Consider the following 26,428-nt stretch of genomic DNA (forward strand, 5'->3'; position numbering starts at 1 on the left):
CTGTGTAAACCAGGAGTACCGCATGTGAGGCAAGGGAATCACCCCCTCAGCCTGCGTGTGACCTCAGGTCACGTCCTCACACTCCCTGGGCCTAGAATCTGCTGTCTCTCCAGAAGTGGAGGTAGAGGAGGCAAGCAGGATTCTCCGAAACTTTGGGAGGTGACTGTTATCTGTGGGGCAAGCCAGTTTCCAGAAGTTCTCCCAGACCTTGGGGCTTGGAGGAAGACTGGAGCCCACAGCCTGCCGGGAGCTCAGCTCAGCAACAAACCCAAAGTCAGGAAGGGTTGGGAAGTTGGGAAGGGATCTCCAGGGAACCCCTAGAGGCAGAGTGCCCCCCACCATGGGGTGCCCTGTCTGGGCCATGGCCTTTCCCCTTATAGGAGCTGGGCCCTGCCTGAGAGGCCTGGGACCCACCTCTGCCCTGGGTCCTGAGCCTACAGAGCTTGGGTCCCTCCAACTCCACTCCTCCCAGTCATTGTCTTCCATCGCTGGGCGCTCCATCTGCCAGCAGGTCCCTCTAGTCCACCTTGGAATCACGGACTTTCAGATGAGGAAGATGATGCCAGTCATTTTGACCCAACCCCCACTCCACTCAGTTTTTACAGCAGCATCATCTCAACAGCCCCTTAAGGTTGGCCGAATCACTGTCCCCATCTGACAGATGAGAAATTAAGGCTGCCAGGGGAGAATGACTTGCCCAAGTCGCCCAGCTCCCTGGTGGGGCTGCCCCACTGCAGCCCTGCCTCTAATTGGTGCAGCCTTCGGGGCACTCACATGTTTGCTGCCACCTCACTCTGGGCCTGGTTCTGTTGCTGCTACATTAACTTGGAGATGACACTTTATGACGTCACAGACCACAACCTAAGCCCACATTAATAACCCTGGATGATCAAGAAAAGGATACCTTGAGTTTGACCTTCAAATAGTTAAAACAGCTGAAAAAGTGGTGTGGCTCAAAGGGCCAAACCCTCAGGTTCCCAGCAGCCCGAGCTCGGCAGAGAGCTGTGGTTTCACGGTCCGCGGTGCAGCACAGTCAAGCTGCTTCTGATCCTGCCCTGCCTGCTTCACTCGGTCTTGAATTTTCTCACCTAACATCCCCCCATCTCCCTTGGGGCCTCCTGGAGCCTCCAGACTCCTCAGCCTCAGATCTCACTGACCAGACTCCAAGCCAGGAGCCTCTGGTGTGGCGGCCAAGGGGTACACAGGGCTTTACCAACACCGGCTTCTCCTGCATTGATCGCTCCAAGCGCCCAGTGAGGGGATGACTCGTGCCCCCACTGAGAACAGAAAACCAGCCCAGCCAGTCGCTGGACATGCATGAGGGCTTCAGTATCTGAGGACTGGGATGGGGAAGGCTGCTGTGCCCTGCCCTATTAGCTGTGTGGCTGTGGGCAAGTCACAGAAGCCCTCTGAGCCTCGGTCCCTCTTCTGTAAAAGGGGGGTGACAACAGTCCCCCTTTTGTGGGATGGCTATGGGGAGGAAGTATCTGGCACCACGCTCAGTCCCGCAGCCCTCATTATTCCTGTTAAACCTGTAAGCTAGTCCTCAGAAGAAGGGACACACCACCTGTCTCTTTATTAGCGTTTGTTTCCCAAGCACCCAGTGATGCCTTCTGGCTCACAAACTCCCTACAGCTGAAACCCAGCCACATTTGTTCTCCTGTTCTACTGTCCCTCCAGGAGAGGCCCATAGCTGGTCTGGTCTGAGCTCAGCTGCCCCAGGGAGCAAGGGAAGGCGGGCAGGAGAGGAACCAGGGTTTTGCCCCAGAAGGCAGGGCCCCAGGCTGGGCTGATGAGGGAACTCTCTTGACTCACAGGGGCCCACAGAGGTGCTGGGCAGGGGCAGGGAGTGAGGACAGCCGCATCCTTGTGCTGATATATGGCCTGGGAGTCCAGAGACCCAGGTTCAATTCCTGGCTCCAAAGCTGTGTGGACTTAGGCCAGTTAATTAGCCTTTCTGAGCCTCAAGTTTCCTAGTCAGTAATTGAGACTAAAGACACCTGAGGCTGTCTATGGCTATCTTTATCCTTATTTGCCACATGAAATGAAGGATTGGCCTACTGTGGGTGTTCGGCAAAAAGCAGTGAAACTAAGTTGGGGGTCCATGGTCTTTCCCACTCCATTTCTACAGTTAGATGAGGCCAGCAAGGCTCAGAGAAGTTTAGTTACTTGTCCAGGGTCACACAGGATGTGCACATCATTGCCTTCCCAGGCCACTCCTACTTGGGACCCTTGGGCATCAGCCTGGTCTAAACAACCCTCCCAGGGAGCCTTGATCTTGCCTTGGTGCCTGAGGTTTTCTCATCTCAGAATAGTAGTCCTGAAGACACAGGAAAAGATGTGTCTCCTATCTTTACTGACAGATGCATGAGGAAATGGAAGCATTTCCACAAAAATACCAACACAATGAAGATGAGCTGTGCATTGATGGGCTGTGCAGAATGCCCCATTCGTGGAGGGATATGAGCAGGTGCTAAGCCACACTGGATGGAACGTTGATTTTGGTGGCCTTTAAAAGAAAGCCACCCTCCACAGGGCTGCCGGGCAAATCTGACCCTGCTCAGTTCTCAGCTCTCCTCCCTCTTCAGATTCAGCTCTGACTCCTGGACTTGGCCTTCAAGGCCTCTGGACTCTATCATCCTATGTTCTCATCTGCCTCCCATCAGTATGGGAGCTCCATAAGGGTAGGTCTTAGATATTTTTATTCCAGGACCTGCCAGGGAAGGGAGGTTCTGTTTCCTGAGCAAGGACCACAGGCCAGGCCCCGACCAGGTACTTACACACATTTGGGCTTCACAGCAAGCCAGGAATCAGGTGTTATTATTAGTTTCACTTTGCAGATCAGCCAACTGCAGTCAGAAAGATCAAGCCACCTGCCAAAAGTCACATAGCAACGTAACTGCTGAAGAAGTGAAGAGATGAAGGAGAGGTACTGAGCACGTGGGGTTCCCGCTTTCAGCCCCCTGTCCCAAGAGGCATCTGCAGCGGGTAGGCATGCTTGGTTGCCCATTTGTGTCCAACACTTGGGGAGCCCCATCCAGGCACTGAGGGAGGTGGACCCCTGTGAACTGACTAACCACAACCTCAGCCTTTGGGGGTGTGTGGGAGGCGGGCCAATCTCCCCGAGCCCGCCATAGCCCCAGCCCCACCCCACCCCAGCCTCAGCCAAAACTCCATGCCAGTCCCGTGGTTTCTGCTCCGCAGCAGCTCAGGGCAGCAGCTCAAAGAACGGTGAGGCGGTGCTGGGTGTGAGGGGAGCAGGTCGGGTGGGAGAGCCCAGGTATTGTCTGAATCCAACTCAGCCATGTTCTGCTGCGAAGCACTTCCTGGACATTAGGCTCCTTGGACAAGGTTCTGGAAAAGGAAGCCCACAGGGTGTGGCAGAGACATCATTAATTGCCCCAATAAAGACAGCAAGAAGTTGCCTAACACCCACTGGATGCAGGCCTCAGGCTGGTTCCGTTATTCTTAGTTCTAGCACCAATTCCCAGAAGAAGTTACTAGCTTCCCCACTTTACAGATGGGGAAACTGAGGTTCCATTTGACTAGATGAGCACTAGAACCAGAGAAGGGGTTAGGACAACCAGCTGGGCCCTCCCTGAGCTTAGATCTGAAGCCTCTGGTGGCTGGGAGGGAGGGGAAGGTGTGCACACCCTTCCCAGGTCCTGTAACCTTTCCTATTCCTGTCCTTATTGCAGCTCAGGCTCCTCCTTAGGGAGGCTTTCCCTTATCTCCTCCCCTGAGGCTGGGTTAGGCCCCGCCTCGCCCCCCACTCTGCCCTCCCAGCTACCACAGACTGTCTTCCCTGGGCTGACCCCATCTGCCCAGGTCTGTCCCACAGCGAGCCAGATGGGGAGAAAGCAAAGACAGCTGCCATCTAGAATTCAGGGAACCCAGCTTCTATGTCCAGCTTCATCTTGATTTCCCACAAGACTCTGGCTGGTTGCTTTCCCATCTGTAAAATGGGACTCTCTATGCTACTCTCAGGGCTAGTGACCATCAGGGAGGAGAAACATTATGGAAGAGGAATTCTCTTCCACCCTTGGTACCAGGACCTGGAGGATGGCTGTGGTCCTCCTCCTTTAGGCACCCCCTTCCTCCCGGCCATACTCAGCAGGGCAGAATTTGGTAGGACCAGGACATCTGCAGTGGCGGGGTGGGGTGTCTTTGGGAAAGATAAGCCTCAATCTCGGGTGAAAAGACAGTGATAGCACCGTGCTACTTTTTGCACAGCACCCTAAGACAACCTGAGTAAGTTGATGCCTGGAAAAGAGTACCCAGTTTGGCCTGGGCTTAGATTTAGGGACGGACTGAGCTGAAACCTCTGCCTCTTATAGTCTGGGTGACTTTGGATATGCCCATTTAACCTCTCTAGACTCAGTTTCACCAAATGTAAATGGGACTTTACTGGTCCCAGACAAGTGGTTTTCATTTATACTCTCTGTCCCCAACCCTAGCCTCAGTCTCTCCATTTGAGAACTGTGGACTAAAATGGTATTGTTTCACAGGGCTGCTTCAGTGTCCAGGAGATGATGGAGGAGGAGGGCGGTCTGGACGCTAGAGCAAAATCCAGAGAGGGGACGTGAACTGCCTAGAATTGTCAGAGGGGATGGCTGCGGTATGGGGAAACCCCTCTGTGGTCACCTCAGGGCCAGTGAAGGGTCATTTCCTTCCTGGTTCAGCCTTGCCGTTTGTCACCCCTCCTGTTTGCCATCCCCTAAGTGCTGCGGCGCCGACAACGGGGGAAATCGGGGCCAGGCCGGATTTCCTCTGCGAACCTGCGGCTCCTAGAGCCACCCGCCCCTCCGGACCCTGCGGGGCCACGATCTGCACGTGCGGCGGCCCAAGGAGGTCACGCTAGTAAAGCGCTTCCTTAGCGACCCCTCTCGCTCTCGGCCCATTCATCCCACCCTCTTCGACCCGCCCCTTCCCAGCCCGGGTTTCCGCGTCAAGAAAATGCTTCACCCCCTCGCAGGTTCCGGATAAACCGAGTCACGCGGGGGCGCGCCGACCGGGCGCTAGGACCCCGCGGCTGGGCGGAGGGGGGGCGTGGTGGGGCGGGTCGGCGGGAGAGGTATTTAAATTGGAGGCCAAGCCGCCCCCTCGCGGGTCGGGCTCCCGTGGGGCGGTGGAGCGGCCGCGCGCCTCCTCGGGCCGTGACCCCGGGGTCTGGCGCTGGGTGCGACCAGGGGGGCAGGTCTGCGCAAAATGTGCCGGGGCTGCCCGGGAGAGGAGCGGCGGCCGCGCTGAGCCAGGTAGGAGCCGCCCAGCGGGCGAGGCTGGCCGGCCCCCTCGGGGAACCGGCGGTCCCGCGCTCCTCTCGAGCACCCGGCGCGGAGCTGAGCTAGGGCCAGACCCTCGAGACGCGGATCCTCAGCAGTCCCCTCCCGCCGCCGCCCCCTGCTTTGCGCGTGGAGCCGGGGTTGACCCTCCCTCGGCCTCAGAGGTCTCCAAGGCTCCTAGGTCCGCGGATCTTTCCCATGAAGGGCGAGGCCGGCGTTCCCATTTGACAGATGGGAAAACCACCGCAGAAAGGCCAGCACTTGCCCAGGGAGTACGCCGCTAGTCAAGGGCAGATCAGGATTTGAATCCTGATCTGTCACCCTCTGACCCTGGCCAGGCGTGGGTCTTCCCATTCCACCGCGCCAGATAGCTTGCCTGTCTCTGGGGGTGGTGATAGTACCCACCTCTCTCCAAGGGGCTCCTCAGCCAGCCTTCTTTATGGGTGGTAAAAAATGACCCCCACCCCCAACCTCAGCTGCCTGAAATTCCGCCATCACAGCCACATTCCTTTGGGTTAAGGTCTAATTCCCCCGTGGGATGCACATGTCTCCAGAATGGGGCTTGCCCTTAGTGATTCACTCTGCTCGATGGGAACGTCCACAGCCGCATTCCCAGCACCGGGCTGTGCTAGTGATCCGGGCAGAGAGGAGGGAGAGGAGCACCCCAGAGCCCATAGCTGTGAGCCTGTGTGCTTGTGTGTGTGTTGGAGTTGAGGGGTCGTTGGAGGGGGTCAGAAAGGGAGATCTTGGCCTGTTGTAGTGGAAAAGCTTGCTTTGGAGACAGACAGATTGGATTCTGATCCCAACTCTGCTGTTTACTGCCTGTGTAACTTTGGGTAGGTCACCTCTCTGAGCCTCGTTTTCCTCACAGGCAACTTCTATACGGGGCAGGCAGCTCAGCACCTGCTGGAGAAAACACAGCATTTGGGACCATACAGACCGGGGCTAAATCCCAAAACATTTAGGAACTGGGTTAAATTAACTGTGGCGTAAGTCACTTCATCTTCCTGAGCCTCAGTTTTATCATTTGTAAAATGGAAATTATAGTAACTACTTCACTCGGTTGTTGTAAGAATTAAATGCAAAGGTATAGGTCAAGTACTTAGAAGCATCTAACATCCTTAAACAGTAGGGATGGGCTTATTATGGTAGAAGGCATTACCCCCCACCCCACTTCTGTCTCTCTCTCTCCCTCTCTCTCTCTCTCTCTCTCACACACACAAACACACACACACACACGGATATTCTTTGGCACTTCTCATCCCAATCAGAGTCCTGAGATGTCTTCTGCCTCCTCTTGCCTAGGCTGCAGGCCTGGGGGCATCCTCTTCAGCATGCCTCACTTGGGCTGCTCAGCCCTACAGGTTTGTCCCAACTGGGAAAGATAATATGTATCCAGGGCGCTTTCACAGCCATTCTCAGCTTGATCATCACAATGGTTGGGGGCAGATAGTGGCAAAACAGGAACCAGGCTACCTGCCCTATAGGTGGGATGCTGAGGCACTGGAAGTTTAAGGGACTTGCCCTAGCGAGCAGCACTGGTGAGCAGTAGAGTCTAGATGTGAGCCTGGGTCTTAGTGATCCCAGTCCTCCCTCTTGAGAGCAAGTAGCCCTCAAATTCTACACACTGTGTCTTGAGCACTGCTTAAGGGTGCCCACAGCTGCAGCGAGGGTCCCTGCCTGATGCTCAGATGCCCACCTTGCGGGTAGAGTGGGATTTGGCAGGCCGAGGAGGGAGAAACGAGGGTCCCTTTGGGCAGCAGTTAAGAACTCATCCAGGTCCTTCCTTGTCCTCACCTAGCACTTACCACTCAGCCCTCTGGAATGGACTTCTATTTTCTCCCTTGCTTTGTTGTTTGTTCAATAGATCTTTAGTGAGCACCACTAAATAGACCACTGTTCTCATAGAATAAGAAATAAACTATCATATGGTCATTGAGAGGAAAACAATAAAACATGTGCAGGTCTGGGGAAGAGCATTCCAGGTAGATGGAGCAGCAAGGGCCAAGGCCCTGAGGCAGGAATGCACTTGCTGTGTTTGAGGAGTGGCAAGAAAGCTAGAATTTGGTGAGGGAAGGGCAAATGGTAGATGGAGTCAGAAAAGAGATTGTATAAAGCCAGATTTTATGGGAGGTTTGCAAGCAGTGAGAATCATGATCAGATATATGATTTAAAGACATCTCTCGGGCTGCTATGTGTAGGACATACTGAAAGAAGGTCAGGGTGGAAACAGGGTGCTGGGATCGAGGCCCAGGGTGGTGCCTCAGTCTGTGGCAGTGATGGAGGAGGGAGGTAGGCAGGTCCAGGGTCCATTTTTGGGGGAGAGCAGACAGAACCTACCGATGCAGGGACAGAGTGTGGCAGGGAGGTGAAGGAAGAGTCAGGAGAACAACTGCTCTCACTGATGTCACTATGTCACCGACACACCTTGTGTCAATTCTCAGTGCCTTCCCCAGCCTGCTGGGTAGTGTGAGATGGGTCCCAGAGGGAAGTGAAGCCCCTTGGCCCTGGGGTCAGGTCCCATGTTAGAAGGAGTGAAGGGGAGGGAACCACAGCGTATTCAGTGCTGGAGGAGGGGCCAATACATAGCCCAGGCTTGGAGAACCAGAGAAGGCTTCTTGGAGGAGGTCACATCTAAGCTGAGACCCAAAGGATGGAGGAGGTATTCAGCAAATAGAAAGGGGAGGAAGTGAAGGTTTGGGGCAGTGAAAAAGTGCTCAGAGAACCGAAGGAAATGAGAGGCTTCCAGAACCCAGACTGGGATTGGGGACAGTGAGAAATGAAACAGGAGAGAAGAGCTGGCCGGACAGGGTGCACTTTCCAAGGGACTCAAAGGCCCCACTGAGGAGTTTCCACTCAATTCTGAGTACACTAGCATTCAAAAGGGTGGTGAAGTTCTGCTTTTTAAACAGCAGAACAAAATTTCCTGTGAAAGTCCAACCTGTAACGCAGGTGAGAAGAGAACAGCTGTGCAGCAGGGCCCATGGCCCCAGGGGGAACCCAGGGGACAGGGCTTGAAAGACACCCCTGGGGGGGCCTTTGTGCAAGGAAAGACCTCAGAGTACCCACCTTTGTTTAAAATTCATAGCAAGGATACTTATGGGTTCTAACAGTGAAGACTCAGTCCTTAGAGGACCTATAAATGCCTCTTCTAAAACATCCCTCAGAGTCACAATTTAGTGCTTATTTATTGAGCACCTGCAGGAGATCTTATAGTGTAGAGATTAATGGCAGAGACCTAGGAGTCAGACTTCCGGGGCCTGCCACTTGTTAGCTGTGTGACCTTTGGCATCTTATTTGATTTCTCTGAGCCTCAGTTTTCCTATCTGCAAAATGGGAGTGGTAATCATGGACTTAGATTGTTGGGTTATTGTAAGGATTAAATGAGTTGATACATATTAAGTGTTGAGAAGAGGGCCTGATGCATCATGAGGGCAAGTGGCACTTTCATAGAATGTCTCATTTGATCTTTAACAAAACTTGACAAGATTGGCATTAACCTCAGAAAAGGAAACTGGGGCTCAGAGAGGTGAAGTGACTTGTACAAAGTCACATACCAGGTAAGTGGGGGAGATAGAGGAAGCAGTCCAGTGTGGGTGACTCTGAGTACAGTTATCTTGGATGGCTTTATGTGTCTCTCCTTTTTAATGTTCTGTATGTATTCTGGTCACTTCTATGCCTTTATTTTTGTCCCCAGTTCCCATCACAGAAACAGATCTTAGGAGGCATTCAGTAGAGGTGTGAATGAATGAAATGATATATTGAGCTGTGTATTCCTAGCACTTGGCCCAGGTTCTCAGTGAATGAGCCCCTAGCAACAGTAGAATATGGCCCTGCTGAGAGCTTTGTGGTCCCCCTCAACCTCACCCCGGCTGCTCATTGACAGAAGGTCTGGCCCAGCAGGCCTGGGTGTCCCACTGCGCGGGCGGTGGCTTCAGTGAAAGTTAAGGGCCTGGCAGCCTGTTCCTGGGGAAGTCCACAGCCACAGTGCTGGGGGCAGGGCAGGCCTCCGGTGGGGCTTCCTGTCAAGGCTCCAGGCCCAGCCTTCAAACAATGGCAAGGACTTGAGAATCAGAAAATCAAAAGAAAAAAGGGCAAAATAAAAGTCTGCTGTGGGGTGAGGGACTGAGAAATTCCACTTGGGGGTTGAAAAGCTAGGATGGGGGACCTGCTTGTGCCCTGGATAGAAATGGAGTTGGAGGTCTAGCTCCCCCACCTCACCCCACCCCAGCCCTGAGATTAGCCAAGGGCATCCCTTAGGGTCCCTCTGCTCCCTCTAACCCCTCCAGGCTGTCTTCCACTAGGTGGGTCTCTGAAACCCAAATCTGACAAAACTCTTGTCCAGGATAATGGTCTAACTCCTTGGCCTGGCACTGGTGGTCCCTTTGGGATGGGCTGCAGCCCCATTTCCCACCCCCTTCACAAGATTCCCCATTCAGGGCACCCTTGGTGCAACTACAGCTGTGGTATAGGTTCCCTGTGGGCAGGTGCAGACAGGAGGGAGTGGTGGGGGCCAGTGGTGGGAAGGAGCCTGCGATCTTAGTGTTCCCCTTCCCTCCTGCCCTCTGCAGAGCCATGAGCCACCAGATCCTGCTGCTCCTGGCCGTGCTGACCCTGGGCCTGGCTACCTCCCAACACAGAGACAAAGTACCCTGTAAGAAGGTAAGGAGCTTTGCCCAGGCAGGGAGATCTCCCTGTCTGTTACCTGAAACCCTAGGGTGTCCTACTGCCCCGCCTCAGAAGCCAGAAGCCAGAGGGGTCAGGAGAGGAAAGGGAATGCATTTAATGCCTTTAAACCTTGCATTTGATGAGTACCTACTAGTATGTTTAAGTGCCTTGTTCACTATTAACCCTGCCAGGTAAGTACCATTATTCCTACCTTATAGAATTGGAAACTGAGGCTTGGAGAAGTTAGGTAACTTGTCCAAGGCCATTCAACTAGGGCCAGTACTGGACTCTATTCCCTCAAGTTGCCCCTACATGGCAGTGGATCCAGCTGAGTGATGAAGTATATGTGTATGTGTTGGGGATTTTGTGGGGAGAGGGGCAGCTGGGAAAGGGTATTCTGTACTGGGTCCCTCCTGAGGACAAATCCCCTTCCCTAACTGGGCTCCTTAACTTGGGCCTGTCTGCCACATGCCTGCCGTGATGCCTCTTACTTATTACTACCCAGGTCAAATGCTGCCTCCTCCAGGAAGCCTTTCCTGACCCCTCCCAGGCTGACCTGGTTCTGTTTGCTCCCTTTTCTGGGTTCCCACAGCCCTAAGTTTCCCTCCATCTCAACATTGAGTACATGGGGTAGTTGGTGAATGGGTCCACATCTGTCTCAGCTCCCAGACCAAGAGTTTCTCAAGGGCAATGACCACATTTGATTCACTTTGTTGATTTTTCCTACCTGGAGTCAGGAAGACTAGCTGTGAGGTTACTGTGACCTTGTGGGGTCCAGAGAAAATGGACCACCTAGATCCACTTGTAAAGCTGGGCAGTCACTGAGGTCAAGGCAAGAGCACTAGCTAGGGAAGGGACGGGCCCTCCTGCAGCCCCACTTGGACCTGGGACTGGAAACTTATGACACAGGATGGGCATCTGCTTTTGGAGGCTGGATATGCTGGTACCCAGGGCGCTGCAGCCCTTCCCTGTGGTTTCCAGTGTCCTGCTGTTGCCAACTCACTTCTTGCTCCTCAGAGCCCTTCTGAGAATCCCAGAACCCAGGATAACAGGCAGAGAAGGCCTCGGATGTCACCAAGTGCAACCCCACGTTCTACCTGGGGCGACAAGCTCAGAGAGGTGAAGGGCTTGGGCCAGCCAACAGGCAGACAGAACTGGGTGAGCTTTGGATGTGGGGCAAATGAGATAACAGGCAGGAGCCCACTTTCTGAACTTCCGTGGAAGCAGCTGTGATGCTTTTCAAAATAGTAAAAAGAAATTGCCATGTGCTGAGGGCTCACAAGGGGCCTGCACCAGGCTAAGTGGTTTCTCTTGTCTTATCTCCCCAGAACTACTCTTTTCATCTGAGGAAAATGAGACTGAGGGAAGAGATGTGACCCACAAGGGCCATATTGATAGGAAGTAACAGAGGCAGGATTCGAGCCCCGCTCTCCCAGGCTCATGTTCTCCACTGCCGGCTACCCTTCCTACCCTGCTTCCCTTCTATGTGCAGGTGGTCAGATGGTGTTGGTGGAAAGTCCTCTTCCCTCCTAAAACAAAACAGAACAAAAGCTGAGCAGTGGCACCCTGGCATCCCAGAGAGGCTGGGTAGGGGGTCCACAGGAGAAGCGTTGAACTTGGCTGAGGGCTGATGCCCCCAAGACCCCTCCCCACATAAGTCATTCATGCTGGGGTCTCAGAGCTCAGGGAGCTGTGGGTGCCCTACAAATGGGGTTCTGAGAGCTGCCTTGGCCTTCAGGCTCCTTCCTAGACTGGACGTTGCAGCCCTGCCTCACAGTAGCCCCCTCTGAGCCTCGGTGACAGGGGTCCTGGGCCCTGGGCAGGAAGCAAGACAAGGCCCTGGGCTTGGTCAGCTTAGTGTCCTGGCTCAGCTGTTGAGGGCTGGTGCCTGGTGCCCCAGGGAGCCTTTGAGTATCCAGAGGTGAAACGGGGTATGGACTTGGATGGGGGATAAGACACCCCCCACAACACAGTAGATGCTCAGGAAATGGTGACTGGCGTTATTTACTGGGTGGAAGGAATCAGCCTGGGCATTTGAGCAGCTGAGAGCCTGGTGGTCAGAACTCGGCCAGCACCAATAGGGAAAGGCATTCACAATGGTAGCTTTGAGCTTCTGACCATCTGATTTGGGGTGGCCACCCCCGATCCTCAAGTTTCCTTAGAGGGTACCGTGGGGTATATAATGCTCAGGAAGACTCAATGAGGCAAGGGATCTGTGCCCACGGCACAAACCTGACTTGAGCTGGTGCTCCCCACGTAGTGACCATCATTGTGCTCCTTTCATTTTGCTGTTTCTTCCTTAATCAGGAGAGTCCAGGGAGCTGAGGATATGAATGGAGATGCTATGCCCAGTGGCCCCATCTGGCAGAGAGGTTGTGAGGGAGGAAGGGGCAAGGGGTCAGGCAGGTGTGGCAAAGATGGCCAGGGTAGGATTCCAGTTTGCACAGGTGCCCAACTGCAGGGGTATCCCCGGGCCTCTGAGTAGGGCCAGTCACTGCGCTGCGTGGAGTTGGAAGAGTCATGCATGCCTGATGGAGGGCAGTCGGCTCCTCCCTCCTCCTTACCTTGGGGCTCTTGGGAGGAAGCCAAGAGCTAAGCCAGGCAGAGAACACCCGGACTGGTGTTCTGCCCTGTCAGTCAGCCACTGACTCCCTGTGACCTTGTGTGGCTCATTACTGTCTTCAGGCTCTGGCTGTCCAACTGGGAGGTAGGTGGGCGGGACCCTTTTTGCTCTCACAGTCTTTGACTCTAGTCTGAATTAGGGCTTTGCTTTTCTTTCAGAAGGGTGACTAGGCCAGACCCTCAGACCTTTACTAAGTCGATGATGTCTGTGACTCTCATTCATTAAAAAAATGTATGGAGCTCTTTCTGTGGGCAGGATCTGAGGCATCCACCCAGTCAAACCCATCCTTGTTTGCCCTGAGCTCACTGTCTAGCAGGTCCCCACACAGACAGTCACAATTCAGGGGGCTAAAGCTATGAGAGAAGCAGCACAGGGGCTGTGAGAGCCCAGAGGGGGCCCTGACCTGCCTGGCAGTCAGGGAAGTCTCCCAGCTGGAGGAGACCTTAGAGCTCAGCGCAGAGTTCACCATGCTGAACTGTTTGGGAAGGGCATAACCAGCACAGGGAACAGCAAGGAGGAGGCCCAGAGGTGGTGTGGGAGGGCACAGTGGGCAGTGTTCAGGTGTGGTCACTCCGTGTGGCTGGGCTGGAGTGGGTTGGGAGGAGAGGGGACAGGTCAGCAGGGGCTGCAAATAGTCTTCAGCTCTGCTGAGGGTCCTGGACTTCTCCCTGAAAGGGTTTAAGCTGAGGGCAGCATGGTCAGAGTGGAGTTTTTGAGCAGTTGCGAGGCATTTGGCTGGTGGTTGAGTCAGAAGGGGTCAGTGGAGACAGAGATGCCAGGGCAGGAGTGGGCCTGAGCTGGGTGGTTATGGAAGTCAGACCCTGGGAAAGACTGAGGTTCCTGCTGTGCCGGAAAAGGCAGCGGGAGACTGCATTTGCATGGAAAGAATTCTGGCCCCTGAAGGCACATGTGGTAGAGGGACAAGAGCTGGGCCTTTGATTATTAAAAGACTGGGGTTCAAAAGCCAGCTCTGCTCCTCACCAGGTGGGTGATCCTGGGGCCTTCCCTACCCTCTCTGAACGTGGGTTTCTTAAATAGGGATGATCATCTTCAATGGGCAGGCTGCTGTGAAGATCCAGTGAGACCATGGGTCTGAAAATGCTAAATAAAATGTGAAATGCTGAATGGGCACTGGGGAGAGCTGAGTTACTTTCTGAATCCAGAGCCGTAAAGTGACTTGTACAGTGACTGGGCTCACACAGTAAAATCAGTCTTGTCATCAAAGAAAGTGCGTAGGGACTCTGCTCATCTTTTTCTCTGCTCCCTCCTCCTCCCCCATCTCCAGGGACCCACTGGGACTGGGCCACAGGAGGTGAAGCCACCGACAGTGGTGGGGGTGGGTAGCAGCAGCAGAAAGGAGGTCACATCTGGGGAGCATCAGTGAGGAAGGCAGGCTCTGGGACCCAGAGCTCTGCCCCATAGAGTAAGGGCTTGAATGAGATCTGAGGGTTGGAGGCCAAAATTAAAACTGAGGACTGGAGTGCAAGTAGCATTTTTCCCTCTTGGAAACATTTTTCCTAAAGCGGTTTCCAGTCTAACACCAGCTAGGTAAATTTAATTCTCTGCATCCATGAAAGGAACTTGGAATTGGGAACCAGGAGGCCTGGGTCTCAGCTGGGCCCTGCTGCTCACTGGCTCTGGGTCACTCTAGGTGATACATGGCTTAGTTTCCTGTAAAATGGGATAATAATCAGTACAGAGTATTTTGTTAGTTCATTTGTTTTTCTGTCTGTCATCTCTGTCTGTCCACCCATCAAAGCTTCCTTGAGTCCTTCCCTGTTGCCAGCACTGTACTGGGTACCACAGTCAGGACCAAGAGCAGGGTAGGGGTCACCCCAACATGGGTTGATCACGCTGGGATGGAGGAACGTCGACCATGCTGGGGCACAAAGGAGAGGCCTCTCTAGGCCTGGTGGGGGCTGAAGTTATCCTTTCTCAAGACATGTGTCTGGTTCCACCTCCTACTGCACCCAGTAATGTCCGCTGTTTTACCCTCTTCCCCCGGCCCCAGGTGGACAAGGAGGTCTTGTGCCAGGGTCTTGGCCTGCTCCAGGTCCCCTCAGTGCTTCCTCGGGACATTGAGGTCCTAGACCTATCTGGGAACCAGTTGCGGAGCATCCTGGCCTCACCCCTGGGCTTCTACACGGTGCTTCGTCACCTGGACCTGAGTGCCAACGAGATCAGCTTCCTCCAGCCGGGGGTCTTCCAGGTCCTGCCCCACCTGGAGCACCTCAACCTGGCCCACAACCGCCTGGCGGTGGGCACCACACTAAGCACTGCAGGTCTGGGTTCCCTGCCGCATGTGACATCCCTGGACCTGTCTGGAAACAGCTTGTACAGCGGCCTGGTGGAGCGACTGCTGGGGGAGGCACCCGCCCTGCGCACCCTCTCACTGGCGGAGAACAGCCTGACACGCCTGGCCCGCCACACCTTCCGGGGCACGCCTGCGCTCGAGCGGCTGGACCTTCACAGCAACGTGCTGATGGACATCGAGGACGGTGCCTTCGAGGCTCTGCCCCGCCTGGTGCACCTCAATCTCTCCAGGAACTCCCTCACCTGCATCTCTGACTTCAGCCTCCAGCAGCTGCAGGTACTTGACCTGAGCTGCAACAGTATCGAGGCCTTTCAGACGGCCCAGGAGCCCCAGGCTGAGTACCAGCTGGCCTGGCTCGACTTGCGGGAGAACAAACTGCTCTACTTCCCTGATCTGGCCGCACTCCCGAGACTCATTTACCTGAATGTGTCCAACAACCTCATCCGGCTGCCTGTGGAGCCGCCCCCCAGCGGCGAGAGCATCCAAGCTCCTTCCGAGGGCTGGTCGGCCTTGCCATTCTCCAGCCCCAGCCGAAACGCCAGCACCCAGCCCCTCTCCCAGCTTCTGAATCTGGATTTGAGCCACAATGAGATTGAGCTTGTCCCTGAGGGCTTTCTTGAGCACCTGACCTCCCTGCGCTTCCTGAACCTCAGCCGAAACTGCTTGCGGGCCTTTGAGGCCCGGCACACGGGCTCCCTGCCCTGCCTGGTGCTCCTGGATGTCAGCCACAATGCGCTGGAGACACTGGAGCTGGGCACCAGGGCCCTGGGTTCTCTGCGGACACTTCTCCTACAGGACAACGCCCTGCGGGACCTGCCTGCATATACCTTCGCCAGCCTGGCCAGCCTACAGAGGCTCAACCTGCAGGGGAACCGGCTCAGCCCCTGTGGGGGGCCAGGTGAGCCTGGACCCTTGGGCTGTGTGGCCTTCTCTGGCCTCTCCTCCCTCCGCATCCTGAACCTGGTGGACAATGAGATGGAGACACTCCGGGCAGGGGCCTTCCTCCACACGCCACTTACCGAGCTGGACCTCTCTGCCAACCCCGGGCTGGATGTGGCCATGGGGGCCTTGGCGGGCCTGGAGGGCTCCTTGGAGGTTCTGGCCCTGCAGGGCAATGGGCTGGCAGTCCTGCAGGTGGACCTGCCCTGCTTCAGTTGCCTCAAGCGGCTCAATCTGGCCGAGAACCGCCTGAGCCGCCTGCCTGCCTGGACGCAGGCCGTGTCCCTGGAGGTGCTGGACCTGAGGAACAACAGCTTTAGCCTCCTGCCAGGCAGTGCCATGGGCGGCCTGGAGACCAGCCTCCGGCGCCTCTACCTGCAGGGCAATCCACTCAGCTGCTGTGGCAACGGCTGGTTGGCAGCCCAGCTGCACCAGGGCCGTGTGGACGTGGATGCCACCCAGGACCTGATCTGCCGCTTTGGCTCCCAGGAGGAGGTGTCCCTGAGCCACGTGCGTCCTGAGGACTGTGAGAAAGGGGGGCTCAAGAAGGTCAGCCTCATCATCATCCTCACCTTCGCAGTGGTGTCTGCCATCCTCCTCACCACGCTGGCCACCTGCTGCTGTGTCCGCCGGCAGAAGTTCAGCCAACAGTACAAAGCCTAGAGAGGCTGGGGCTGCAGACCAGCTTAGCCGGAAGGCCCTTTTAGGTCATGGGGGAGCCGGAGGCACAGAGAAGGGTGGGGACTGATCCAAGGTCACACGTCTGAGCCAGGGTCTGAGAACCCTGGTCTCTAACTCCCAACCCAGGGTTTCTTTTCCTGCATCCTGCTGTACCAGTAGGCAACCTGCTTCCCTGGCTGCACATGTGGTCCAGCTGTGGAAGCCAGAAGTTGTGCAGTTTTAGGAGTGTAAGGTTGACCCACGGATCCACAAATCTTCACCAGGCATCTGTTTTGTTCTGCCCCCTACCCTGGGCACTGGGGATGCCAGGAAATAAGACACATCCCTGCCCTCAGCATCTCTTGGTCTGGGTGGGGAGGTGGTCACCGAGTGTGCCGTGACCGCACAGAGTGTGGAAGCCTGGGCTCCAAAGCCCTGCAGCTAAAGCTGACTGAGTGTGGATGGTCCTGCCCCAGCCCGGTCAGGGCAAGGGAGGGGCTAAACTGAGAGGATTTGTCTGAGACATTTCCAAGCAGACTATTTGTCACAGCTTCTGATAATGACTTTCAGCTTCTCTGGAACATAAAGAGCTCGTGACCGGAAGAGAACTGGAGCCACTGGAGTACGTCTTGCATCCAGTGCTATTAGACGGGCTGTGCTGGCTCCAGCAGGGCCTGGTGAAGAGCTGTCTCCCTGGGTGCCAGCCCAGTACTGAACCATTCCCTTTCTTGCTCTGGACAGGCTCTTCCCCTAACTGGCTCTCCCATGTTGCACACACTGGCCCAGATACTGCCCTAGCCCCTCACTCCCTGCCCAGGCCCCCGATTTCATCCCAGCACCATCGTGGCTGGTGAGCCAGGAGTTAGAACCTTAGGTATCTGGTTCTGTTTTGCTCCAGGCTTGGCAGCAGTAACAAACCCAAGCCTGTGTCTGCCTCTTTATGACAACCCTCTGAGATTGGTATTTATTCCACTTTCAAAAGAGGCTCCAAAAGTCTCCCTCCAGGGACCACCCCCCTCAGCTAAGAAATCCCAGAACTGAGGTTCAGACTCACACCCTCCTGAGTCCAGGGCGTGAGCTTGGCCACTGCAGGGACTGCAGGCTGTTGGGTGGGCAGGAAGTGATCCTACACGGCCAGAACGGGGCCTGGGAACTTCCTGTGCTGTGCCTGCCCACCCGCTCCTCTCTCTCCGCTCTCCTAGGTGGGCTGAGGGAAGACGGGCAGCCGCAGACCTCTCCTCCTTCTCTGCCTCAGTTTCCTTTATTCCCTCCTTTGTAGACTGGGTGGACTCTCCTTTTTCCCTTCTCTCTCTTGCATTCCTTCCTTCCCTCTCCCTCCATTGAGCACAGCCTGGAGTTTGAGACCATTGAGTCCAACCTCCCATTGCACATATAGAGAAAGTGAGACTTAAGGAGAGAATGGGGCTTGCTCAGAGCTGCACAAGTCAGCATCGGAGCTTGGGAAAAAAGGTGGATTCGGGCCTCATGGTGAGATGGGGGGGCAGGACAGGTGGAGGTGGGGAATGGAGACTGGAACTGAGTGGTTCCCTTCTGTCTCAGCGTCATATCACAAGATAATGCTGGTTCCAAACTCTTTCCGGTCCTCATCATGTAGGGATTTTTTTCTCCTAGAAAAATGGGTAAAAAATCCCATCAAGATATAACGCCCTGTCTCTCATAGCCAGAGAATCATGGGCTGTCCGGGAAGAAAGGAGCTGTGGGATCAGCCTGGGACCCTGTGTGCTGTCTTCACCCTCTTACCTGTGCTTGGCTCACAGTCAGGCTCTCAATGGTGCTCGGTAAAGTGTGAAATGATAAAAATGCCCATCTCCCCACCCCATTTGTCAGATGAGAAAACTGAGGCCCTGAGAGGGTCAAGGACTCAGGGAGTCAATGGCACAGTCAGGGCTAGAACCTGGTGGCCTGGCCCCAGCCGGGGACCCTGGTGGCGTGTGGGGCAGCTGGGTGGGTCAGTCCTGTTTGGGATCGTGACCACAGGTGCTCACTGTACACAAACACTCTTCCTCAGGCCTGGAGGGCAAGATGTGGGTGCCTTCGTGCCTGATCTTTGAAAACACTACACAATGCTGCTCTCACCTCCCAGGAGCCAGGCCACAGCCCAGGCCTCGGGATCAGCTCTTTATATAACCCACATGAATGTATTAAAAAATAATTTTGGAGAAACAATGCAGCCAGCCAGCCTCCTCCTTGCTGCCGGTAATAGGCATCATTGCATTCACTTGAACCCTGCTTTCCTCTGCTTCCCTTCCAGTCTTTGAAGCAAACCCCTGGGGAGACAGGCTGAGGACTGTTGGGTGGGAGATGAGGCTCTGGGTCATCACCACTCTGGAGCTTGGAGCCTCAGCCCCCATCACGTCCACTGGCACACCTCTGTCCCCTCACACTCAACAAACCCCACTCCCCACCCACCACTGAGAAAATGGTGGCTTCCAGCAGGAACATGTTCTCGCTTTTCCCTCCTCTGCAGCTCTGTCCTCACACTTTTCTCTATGCTCCCTGCTCTGTCCCACCTCAGAGGCAGTGCTGTCTCTCCCTCCCTTGCTGGAGGGACCCTGGATGCCTTCCTCTCAGCCCACTCCTTTTCAGCTCCACTGTGTGCTTACCCTCCTCAAGGCCTCTGGTGATCACTAGGACCCTTCCCTCGGGAATGTCATAACCCTCATTGCTGTCACCACCCCATTGCTCTGACGATGCCCACATCTCTGTCTCCAGCCCCAGTCCCTCCTGAACGTCCAGCCCCTGCTACCCTGACACCCAGCGGCCTCCCCAGATAGAGGGCTGAAGGTCTCCAGGGGCTGGAGGATTGAGAGCGGGCAGCCAGGCTGCAGTTCAAGGTTGAACTTTGAAAAACCAGGAGGGGCCAGAAGAAGAACGTTCTTGATTCCTGGAAGGGAGTTGGAGGGTGAGGGTGTAGGCTGTGGGGTCTGAGGGAGGGACCAAGAGCCACCTCACCGGGGGTGGGGGTGGGAGACAGGCGAGGGGCTCTGAGGAAGAATCTAGAAGGCAGGGAGTGGCCCTCCCCGGCCCCCTCACCCCCTAACCCCAACTTTGCAACCCCTTGTGCTGGTGCTTATGTGGCGCCATCTCCCCTTCTCAGCAGCCTGACACACAGACACCACCCCCTTTGCACGTGCCAAACTCCTCTCCCAGGAGTTCCAGCTCCGCCTCCGCAGCCCCCAGGTATCCTGGAGATTTCTCCAGCCCAGCTTCTCCTCTGGGCTGTGACCTCTCACCACCAGGTTCCTGCTCCCAGCTAAATTTTAAATGCCTATTTCATGGATGGGGCTGGCGGGTGACAGGGTATGTGACTCAATGCCCTGGCACACAGTAGGTGCTCTGTGAAGGCCTAAGGCAAGGCAGTAGTATGGGCTGAGCTCAGCCCGGGGTTCTGTGGGCCTCCGACCCAGCCGGGAGCCCACCCTGACCCCTTTTCCTGGCAAACAGGGGCGTTCACTCACTTGGCCAAGACCCCCAGCAAGGCAGAAATTCCTGTTTTTAGACCAATGTAGACACAGCTGCCATCTGGGTCACCCGAGCATCCGGCAAGTTCCGGGGGGGAGGAGGCCCTCGCCCACCCTCTAGCACAGACAGACGGCAGTGCCTGGGTCCCTGGCTCACTGGGTTCAGTGAGCTGTCATAGTGCTCCATGAGCCACAGGGCCCAGCAGGAGCCAGGCTGGGCAGGAGGGGAGGAAGCCAGCACCCAAGGCACACCAGCACTTCACCCTCTCAGTCCCCTGTGCTAGCACCCCGCCCCCCCCCCCCCGCCCCAGGCCCAGGATCCACCATCCTCTTTCTGTGCCCCTGTCGTTTGGCAGCTCACAAGGCCCTGCAAGTCCAGGTCCCCATGGCCCTCCATCTGCACCTCTCTCTGACCGCCTCCCACTTCTTATTCAGAGCTGACCATTACTGAGCACTTTCTGGGTAGGCCCTGCACTGAGCACTTGATGTACATGGTCAGATATAATTCTGATACTCTTTGAAGGGCTTTCTGTTATTATCATCCTCGTTTTAGAGAAACTGAGACTTCAGTTCCCACAGCTGTAAAGTGCCAGAGCCAAGACCTGAACTAGGTTTGCCCCACTCCTCTCTGGATTCAGGGCTCTTAACCGTTAGGCATCACTGCCTCCTGACCCTCCCAACGCCAGGCTCTCTCCCACCTCCTCCACTTGGAACATCTCACCCACCCTGACCCACCAGCCACACTCCTTTTTAAGCCCTGCCCACATCACCTCCTCCAGGAGGACTGCCCTGATTTTTGTCCTCCAGCTGCTGGCAGCCCTGGGCCACAACATCAGGATGTCTGCCTGATGGGCCTCCAGGGTGGGAGCACTTTCTGTCTCCCAGGACTGTGAGCCAACACAGAGGCAAGTTCATAAATGGTTTCCTGAATGGATGGCCCTGCCCTCCAGGACCTAAGTGCTTGTGGGATTAAGATCAGCAGTAAGACCAAGAGTGGGTGGCAGACTTCTCAGGCAGACCCTCATTATCACCACTCTCTTCCCTTCAGTTCCTCTTGCCTCTAGAACCCTGGCTTATCTTCTCCATCCCCTCCCTGCCCCCAACTACACACTCTTCTCTTCTTCTCTCCCTCCCTCCCTTGATCATCTCTCCCCCACCCCCTTCTCACTGGGAGCAGTTGGGGCTGTGGTGCTGAGAACACAGTGGTGGAGGGGAGGGAGGCTCGAGCTGTTTATAGGAACTGGAGCAGCTCCATCCATCAGCTCTGTTTGGAGCTGGAGACCAAGCATAATAAATACCTTGGCTCCTCCCCAGCTGTGCTTTCCCTGAACTTGGCCATCCGAACTCCAAATCTCTCTGGTCTGCTGGTTCTCAGGACCCAGCTCCCACCCCACCCCACCCTACTCCCACCTCCCAGCAAGCTGCCCTGGAAAGAGCCCTGCCTCTGGGGCCAGAAAGGCAGGGCTGGGTCTAGGCCATGCTGCTGCTTTGCTCTGGGGGCAAGGGCAAGGGCAAGGGCAAGTCGTGCCACTTGTCTGTGCCTCCATTTCCGCATCCATAAAATGGGATCATAATCACTCCCCCACTGCCAAACACACAGTGCTGTTCACGTTAGGCCAGAGTGGTTTGGGCATCTGCTGGGTGCTGGGTCCTGGACCCCATGGGATCCCTTGGAACCGGCAGACAGAGCCTATGCCTATTGGGTGGAGGCACCGCAGAACAAGCAGGAAGTGGTCAGCACCACGAGGGAGGTCCAGACTTTGTGCTCTGGGAGTTTGTTTGCAGCAGGGAGCGGCCCTTCCAGCTGGAGGAGTGAGGGGAGACTTCGAGGACATCTGGGCTGGCCCTGCAAGGAAGAGTAGGATTTCAGCATGGGGAGAGCCTCTTCCAGGCAGAGCAAACAGCCGGAGCAAAAGCTGGGCAGTGGGAAGATGCGGGCCTTGTAGGGGCGGGGATGGGGGTAGGGAGGAGGGCAGAGAGGAGTCTTCCTATGCCCAGCCTCCATCCTATTGCTCCCAACTTTGTCCTCTCTGATCCTTCAGCACCTTCCTCTCTGACTCTCTAGCCTTCTGGAAACTTCCCTCCTTCCCTGGAGAGCTTCGGACTCACCAGCTCTCCCAAGTTGTGGATGCATTCCCGGAATTCTGCAATCATGTTCCCACCACCATGTCTTCCCCCAAAATCCACCCTAGAAAGTAGAAGATTCAGATCAGGGGAAAAGTCATTGGCCAATAGCACATGTTTCTGGAATGAATAAGGGAAGAAATGAATCAAGGACTGAAGAAAAGAGTGAGTCAGTGAAAAAGAGAGTAAGTAGTAAATTGTTGAATTCAACTGGTATTTCTTAAGTCCCTGCGACATACCATGCTAGGTGCTATACTTAGAAGCTCCCTCCTCTTGTGGTGCTGACTTTTGGGGGGCGGGGGCGCAGGGGGAAAAATAGGCATTAAACACACACACACACACATATACACACACACACAAAAACAAGATGGCAAATTGTGATGAGTACTATGACAGGAAATAATAGGGAGTTGTAACTGAAATGGGCAGACTTAGAGAAGTCGTCTCTGAGGATGGAATCTGTAAGCTGAGACTGAAGGACTTAGGTTGATGGAAGTGAATTAGTATGACTTCTAGCCTCTTCCCCTCACTCCCATGAATTTGCCTAAATGCCTGGGGAGAACAGGATCTATACTTGAGACCCGAAGGTCTATTTTCATGCACTGAAAGGTCTCCCTCCACTGGGACCCTCCAGGCTTTTCCTCCCCTTCAGTGCCTTGGCTGTCCCATTCTGGAATTATGGAGGAAAACATGGAAGATCACATATGGGGTGGTGGGAGGAATGCCAAGGGAGTGGTCCCAGGAGTCAAGCATTGTGGGGGTGGGAGGCTGGCTAGGCTACAGGTAAGAGAGTCCAGTTCCAAAGGCCCCTGCATTAAAATTTGGGGGAAGAAGGGTTGGATGGGCTTGGCTCCCTCTGTCATTCCTGTGCCACCCACATCAGCTTGCACCAATTCTCCTCTCTCACCCTAGGAAACATTAACATTCTTCTGCCTAACCTTCTGTATGTTTTCTCCATAATCAAGTAATAATCATCGACAGACACATTTAAATTATATGCAAATACACTTCTGCATGTATCATTGTTTTATAAAAATGGGACCATTCATTTTCCTGCATCTTGCTTTTTTTTATTCAACAATACTTCAAAGAAACCCCACCAAACAGAGGTAGCTCTGACTCATTTTTGACTGTACATAATATTCCATAGTGTGAATATCCATAATTTATTCAGCCATTCACCAATTGGTGGACATTCAGTTCATCATCTTTTCTTGCAACTGTAAACATGCTACAAAATCATCCTTGTTCATATGCCCAGAGTCTCTGGGAGTTGTATTTCTGTCAGATAAGAACTTACCAGTGAGATGCTACATCAGTGGATAAATATATACACATATATAAAAAACGTAATTTTAATAAAGCTCACTTTTCAAAAAGGCAATAATTTATCATAGTTTCACAAACAACTTATGAGGTAATCTATTCCTATACTTTCTGCCAGAAAAACAAGTAGTAGCAGCAGATGTAAAGTGGTCTCTCATTGTTACTTTAAAATGCATTTCCCTACTGCTGAATCTGAGCAGCTTTTCCTTTGTTTGTTGGCTGTTTGGATTGACTCTTTCATGAATTGCCCATTTTCATCCTATGCCCATTTTTCCGTTGCATTATCATTTCCTTGTCAATTTATTAAGCTTCATTATGCATGCAGTTTTTAACTTTACCTAGCATTTTTATAATTGATGTTTTACAAATCTCTCATCAGTCTGTTGACTCTGGCTATATATCTTCTACAATGCTTTTCAAGGCCTCAATTTTCCTTCATAGCTTCTCAATTTGATTGTTTCACTCGGATTGCTCATATAAGTCTCCTAAAATTTCTTCTTTTTTCCCTTGTTTTCTTTTTAACATTTAAATCTTTAAATAATCTAAACTTATTATGTAGATGGAATATTTTATTTTCTTCCAGATGGACTTTAGTTGTGCCAGCATCATTTACAAAATAATCAAAAGTTCACTCTGTCAAATACTAACTTCTGGCATATATTTGGCATCCATTTCTGGATTTTTTGTTCTGTATATTTCACTGATTTATTTCTCACTTCCTATACTAATACTCCATTGATTGCTTTTGGAGTTTGATTCAAACAAAGCAAATCCTTTTGCACTGTTATTATTTTCTGTAACTTTGGGGCTATTTTCAGGCATTTACTCTTCCATTTAAACATTTCACTCTGTTTGGGACTGACCTGGGGAGTTTTGACACTGCTACGATATTAAGTCTTCCCATCCAGGAGCATGGTATGTCTTCTCATTTCTTCAGATCTTGTGTTCAGTTCTTCTACAAAGTTGCATAGCTTTCTTAATATGGGACTTATGGTTTTCTTGTTCAATCTATCCTAAGTATTTTGGACTTTTTGTCAAGATTATAAATGGAATAGTTTTTCTATTTTCATGTGTTTATTTTCAAAATATAAAATTAGTTTTTGTATATTTATCTTGTATCTAATAACCTCATCAATTTTTCTTAATTCAAATAGGATTTTTGGGGGGTAGTTTGTTTTGTTTTTGCATTTGTTTTTGGTTTTTATTTCTCTGTTAGAGGCTCTTGGGTTTTCTGGGTAAACAACCATTTAATTGTCCTCATTGTTCCCATAGCTCCGTTGATGGCCTCACCATGGTAGCATCTATCTCCAGCCAGGCCTCCAGCTAGCCTACAGCCAGGTTGCAGGGCCTCCTCCCACCCTCATGCCCCACCCCTCCACTGCCCACCACCAGGCTTCTTCTCTCATGTCTTCTCTTCCCAAGACCTGAGCTCCAATTCCCTGTCTCTCTGGTTTGCAGAAGCAGAGTGGTGGGAGGCTCAGAATCCCTGCTGCTTTGTTCCACAGAATAAATTTGTTCCACCCTAACTAGAATTCTGTTCTTCTCCTGGAGCAAAGGTTGTAAACTGGTGGCCTGTGGGCCAGATTTAGCCCTCAGACATGCTTTATTTGGCCCACACAGTGATTTATAAAAATATGGATTGGTTGCCAACATTTAAAAATTGAAAAAGTTGTTTTATATCGGAACATGTGAAAATCTGGACTTCTGATTTTCTTAAAGTCCTGGAAAAATCTGAGAACCTGGGCCCCCAGCCCACAGGACAGTGAGTGGCAGGAGTTGTGAAATTGCATCTCCCACCCAGACTGAGCTCCTCAAGGTCAGGAGGCCACCCTTACATAGAGCCTGGCTCCAGGCAGCGATCATCAAAGTTTAATTCCTTTCTTTAGTATCATGCTCAAGTTTCAAGGACATGTGAATCAAGAGTCCCCTATAGAAAGGGTTCTGACCTTGATTGAAACTTTTGACCTTGCATGAACCCTTTGGCAGTCTGATGAGCTTCTGGACCCCTTCTCAGAATAAGGCTTTAAATTCATAAAATGAAAAATACACATGGTTACAAAGGAAATCAATTCTCCTGGATGCATTTTTCAAAATATCAAAAAATAATTGTAATTGAGTAATTCATGTTTTCTTTACTGACACATTTTAAATAACAAGACCTAGTGGCAGATTTAATAATTACCATAATTTTGAAGCACTGTTAAGCATGAACAGTATTTTTCAAGATCTGCAACAACTGTAACAAGACATAAAAACATCCGTGATTTCTGTTGGTGGTGGGACTGCTGGGGTTACAGGGACTGGTAATGCCACAGGGATTGGTGGCCTACATTCATGATGGAAAAAGCTGTTACATTTCAGCTAGAGGCTAATGGTGAAAATAAAGATGTAATTTTTTCTTATCCAAGTTCACAGGCCCAAGAATTCTACCCTTGTGGCCCATGGATCTCAGGTCAAGACCCCTGCTTTTGGGAGAAGGTGCTAATGGCAGCTACAACTGAGCCACAATAACAGGGAAACACAATCCCATAGAAACCACCACAGTCTTGGGTGTTCTCATCCAGGGCAGGGTTGGGATGTAAATTAAATCACTTTTTCTGGAGGGCTATTTGATAACGTGTTCCAAGAATCTTAAAAGTGTGCATCTGCTTTAACCCAGCAATTCTGTTTCTAGTTTATCCTAAGGAAATAAAGATGTAGCCAAAAGAAAATTGACTGTGAGGATGTTTATCAGAGCCAAGGGCACATCCAGCTTTTGTGGAACCTGAAGCTTGTACAATTTAAAGGGCCCTTTTTACAAAAACAAGACAAAATCATGAATACAAAATTGCCAGACTCTTCTCCTGGGCATGTGAAAAGGTTCTGAGCAAGTGAGGACCCTGCAGCTAAAGTACCATCAACCACACCTAAACTGACCCAATCATAACGTTATTAATAATAATCTAAAATTAGAAACAACCTAAAATATCCAACAATCAGGGTTCAATATAGTAAGTACAATATACCTATA

General features: G+C 52.9%; 1 protein-coding gene across 1 annotated transcript; it reads left to right on the forward strand.

The window, feature by feature from the left end:
• Positions 1-5,111: 5,111 nt before the first annotated feature.
• On the forward strand, positions 5,112-18,998 carry LRRC32 (leucine rich repeat containing 32). The gene is made up of 3 exons (XM_072969164.1): positions 5,112-5,255; positions 9,854-9,944; positions 14,585-18,998. Exons 2-3 carry the CDS (start codon positions 9,858-9,860, stop codon positions 16,487-16,489), a joined length of 1,992 nt encoding a protein of 663 aa, XP_072825265.1. The 5' UTR covers positions 5,112-5,255; positions 9,854-9,857; the 3' UTR covers positions 16,490-18,998.
• Positions 18,999-26,428: the final 7,430 nt, after the last annotated feature.

This window comes from Vicugna pacos, chromosome 10 (genome assembly GCF_048564905.1).
Source record: "Vicugna pacos chromosome 10, VicPac4, whole genome shotgun sequence".
Classification (NCBI taxonomy): Eukaryota; Metazoa; Chordata; class Mammalia; order Artiodactyla; family Camelidae; genus Vicugna; species Vicugna pacos.

Excerpts from the sequence above, each read along its gene's own strand:
- LRRC32 (XM_072969164.1), top strand. The coding sequence starts at position 9,858 with ATGAGCCACCAGATCCTGCTGCTCCTGGCCGTGCTGACCCTGGGCCTG. Across the intron at positions 9,945-14,584 it reads ACAAAGTACCCTGTAAGAAG|GTGGACAAGGAGGTCTTGTG; the intron begins GTAAGGAGCTTT and ends CCCCGGCCCCAG.